The sequence below is a fragment of the Galendromus occidentalis genome, unplaced genomic scaffold, assembly GCF_000255335.2.
Source record: "Galendromus occidentalis unplaced genomic scaffold, Mocc_1.1 scf7180000077524, whole genome shotgun sequence".
Lineage (NCBI taxonomy): Eukaryota > Metazoa > Arthropoda > Arachnida > Mesostigmata > Phytoseiidae > Galendromus > Galendromus occidentalis.
In genome coordinates, this window is record NW_003805512.1 from 84963 (window position 1) to 88117 (window position 3155).

Here is a 3155-nt window from a genome sequence, read left to right on the forward strand (position 1 = left end):
TCAGCGGCGGAGCTCGCAAAGGAACTTCGCGATTCGGCTCAGCCGGAAGCGGCTCCGGGCTCCGTACTATGCCGCATCGATGCCTTCTTCCCACCGAGTCGGGTGGGTCGGCGAAAGTGGATGCGACATGTCAGCCTGCCTGAAAGACACGAGGAAGATTCTGTGGAGTCAAGGGACGTCCGGAAGAGCACAAGGCTGACCATCATCAAGATAGTGCTCACGTCGCTCCGCAGATGAGCATGAGAGTCAGAGATACGACAGAAGACAGAATCTCGATTTTCGAAATCCCTTCGAATCGATTCTTCGCAGAATTCGGGAATCGATCTAAGCGAGTCGGATCATCAGCCCCCGACCGGGAGCACGGATATTCCTCTGCGCATATGGCATATCTTATGTACTTCAAATGTGCATGCTCCAGGGCCGTCAGAGCCGCATCCGATGAGCGCGTCAGAGAAAAATTCCTCCTGTGGCTCTGAGGTCCGGCCGCCCGAATCGATAAGTCGGAGACCGTATCGGATCACAGTCATCATCTGAGCGCGGTCTCTTAAAGCTCGTACTGCGAATGTTTACTGGCCGTCGTTGGTCCATTGGAACAAACTGAAGCTGGAGAGCGCTCCACATCCTCGATAAGAGCTTCACGAGCAGTCTCAAGGGTGAGTGAGTCAGACGGGCGTCGACCTACGCTTCCAATCTAAAAGGGGATCGGTGGGAAAAGGCAGACCCTCCCCGTGCGGGCGGAAGTTTTGGATGATTCCTCTCGAAAATCTTCATTTAGTTCGTTCCTGTCCCGGCTCGTTATTCAGACTCATTCTGCAGGGGGGGGGGCAGCTCGAGTCCGACTATTCCCCAACTTGCATTGCGTCCGCGCCGACCCCATCGACCCGCTCGTTGACGAATCGTCGGAGAACAGATGTTCAAAGACTAAACTTCTCGATAGCTCCGGCTGTGCTCTTGGGACACTCAGTGCTTCCGAGAGACGATCCTTCAAGTAGCCACTTTTTTTCCAGCGGTGTCGCGGTTCGACAGCATGGCCACCACACTTCAGAGCAACACAGTCACCCTCCAAGGGTCTGCGGCAATCGTGGCGGAATTCTTCGGTGAAGCTTTTCAGTCTCTCCCTCGATGGACCATCTATCCTCGCCATCAGATCCCGATCGAGCTGACTACTCACTTCTTGCTAAAAGCCGATTCAACTTCGCAGAATTCAGCGTGAACAGCATCTTGTATCAGAGAGGCGTTTATCCTCCCGAAAACTTTTGCCGCGTCCAGAAGTATGGCCTCACCATGCTGGTCACAGACGATGAGCGTCTCAAGGATTACCTCCAAGGTGTCGCCAATCAACTAAAAGAACTCCTGAGGAAGAAGATGATTCGGCAGCTTGTGCTTGTGAGTGACCTCGGAGTATCCCCTGTGAGACATTTGTGCTCAAAAAGAAGAAACGATGCATCTTTTGCGGTCGTGGTATCCTTTGCATTGGCATTGGAGGCAAGCCAATTCGGTTATTCATTCCCACAGGTTATTGCCGATGTCGAAACGAAAGAAACTTTGGAGCGATGGGAATTCAAAGTCCATGTCGACGAAGAAATGACCGAGGAAAGTGCCCCGAAAACGAAAGAGCTGAAAACGATCCAGCAAGAAATCGCAGCCATCATTCGGCAAATTGTCGCCAGTGTAACCTTTCTACCGCAACTTGAGGGACAGTGTGAGTCTCTCCAAATTCTTGCACCCGGCTCAATCCTCTAAGTCTCACTCCAGAGTCTGTCAAAATATATCTGAACAGTGAGAGAAATTCTTTCCAGTGGCTTTTGACCTGTTGGTGTACACGAAAAAGGATGGAGAAGTCAACGAAGAACTCTGGGCCGACTCGAAACCCATGTTGATTGAAGGCGGTCAAATGGTGAAAATCAAAAGTTTCTCGACATCTGTTCATAGCGTCGATGCTGCTGTCGTCTACCGCTGATTGGCGAGGACAGCGGTCCCTATTATTCTCAATTTTTTCAAGGGAAGAATTGTGTTGTATAATAAGAAAAAACTCCCAGGTCTCAGGCCTATCCATCAGGATGATTTCAAGGCCAAGCGCCGCCGTTGCTTTGCCCTGCTCCAACTCCGCCCGAATTATCTCGGTCTTGGCGGAATCGAGGATTGCGATCCAATACCGCGATTCCACAGAGTTTCTTTATCGCTTTGTATACGCTAGACGCTGGACTCTTTAAAACTTATCGACCATGACGGATGTGAGCCTTATCGTCAATATTTGTTGTTCCATTAAACCGGAAAGCAAAACATATTTCTCAATAAATGAAAGCAACGGAAGATTGTGAGCTCTTCGGTATCTCCAACAGAATTTTCGGTTCTACTTGCCGTCAGTTTCCTCTATCCAAAGACGATCCATAGCATAGACCGATTCTGCATCATGAACTTGATGCTTCCCCCAGCCAAGGAAAACCTAGCTTCAGAAAGATATGAAAGGACCTCGACCCGAACGTGCTCGGAATCTCGGGAGTACCCGCCTCCTTGCTAGCTCGAATCGGTCTTCAGGGATCCTGTGCGTGCCGTTCTAATTAGAGCTCCCTGTTTAAAGCTTCGAGCAATGAACATCGCTTCCACTGCAAGCGCCATTGCTCTCATCGTTCGAATCGATTTCAAGCAGGCCTCTAGTCAGAAGGGCTTTCCACTGTTATCCAGAGGATTTCTACTAGCCAGTGGTTCGACCTCGGCAGCCTTATTCTGAAATGCTCCCATATAGAATGCGACGCCCTTGCCCCGTGCGATGCAACGTTGGAGTCCTTCCCTGTAGGGCAGTCCGAAGATTGCCATAACGACGGCTGCCGAGGCTTCGAGCTTCACCTCCCGAGCAGTAATCGATGGAAACGACTGTGGAGCGATTCCGCAAGCAAACCGATGCATCCGGACCTCCGATGTCCACGGCTCGGTGTGGCCTTCTTTGGTGCGGTGCGTTGGTCTGCGGCGCTTTCGCTCTCGGCACATATGTAGCACTTCTCCATCGCTGCTTCTGCAAGGAGGTCCATAACTGGCTGAGCCCTCGATCTATTCTCAGATCCTTCAACACACTCGTGCGCACCGATATGCCCGATATCAATTTCCTTTTGGCGAGATTGCTCCGGTAGCAGACACACACCACCCCGAATTAGGGG

General features: G+C 51.2%; 1 protein-coding gene across 1 annotated transcript; it reads left to right on the plus strand.

The window, feature by feature from the left end:
• Window positions 1-571: 571 nt before the first annotated feature.
• LOC100905066 (mitotic spindle assembly checkpoint protein MAD2A) lies at window positions 572-2313 on the plus strand. The gene is made up of 5 exons (XM_003747511.2): window positions 572-653; window positions 1008-1097; window positions 1202-1386; window positions 1516-1702; window positions 1800-2313. The coding sequence occupies exons 2-5, from the start codon at window positions 1028-1030 to the stop codon at window positions 1958-1960; spliced, it is 603 nt and encodes a 200-aa protein (XP_003747559.1). The 5' UTR covers window positions 572-653; window positions 1008-1027; the 3' UTR covers window positions 1961-2313.
• The last annotated feature ends 842 nt before the right edge of the window (window positions 2314-3155 follow it).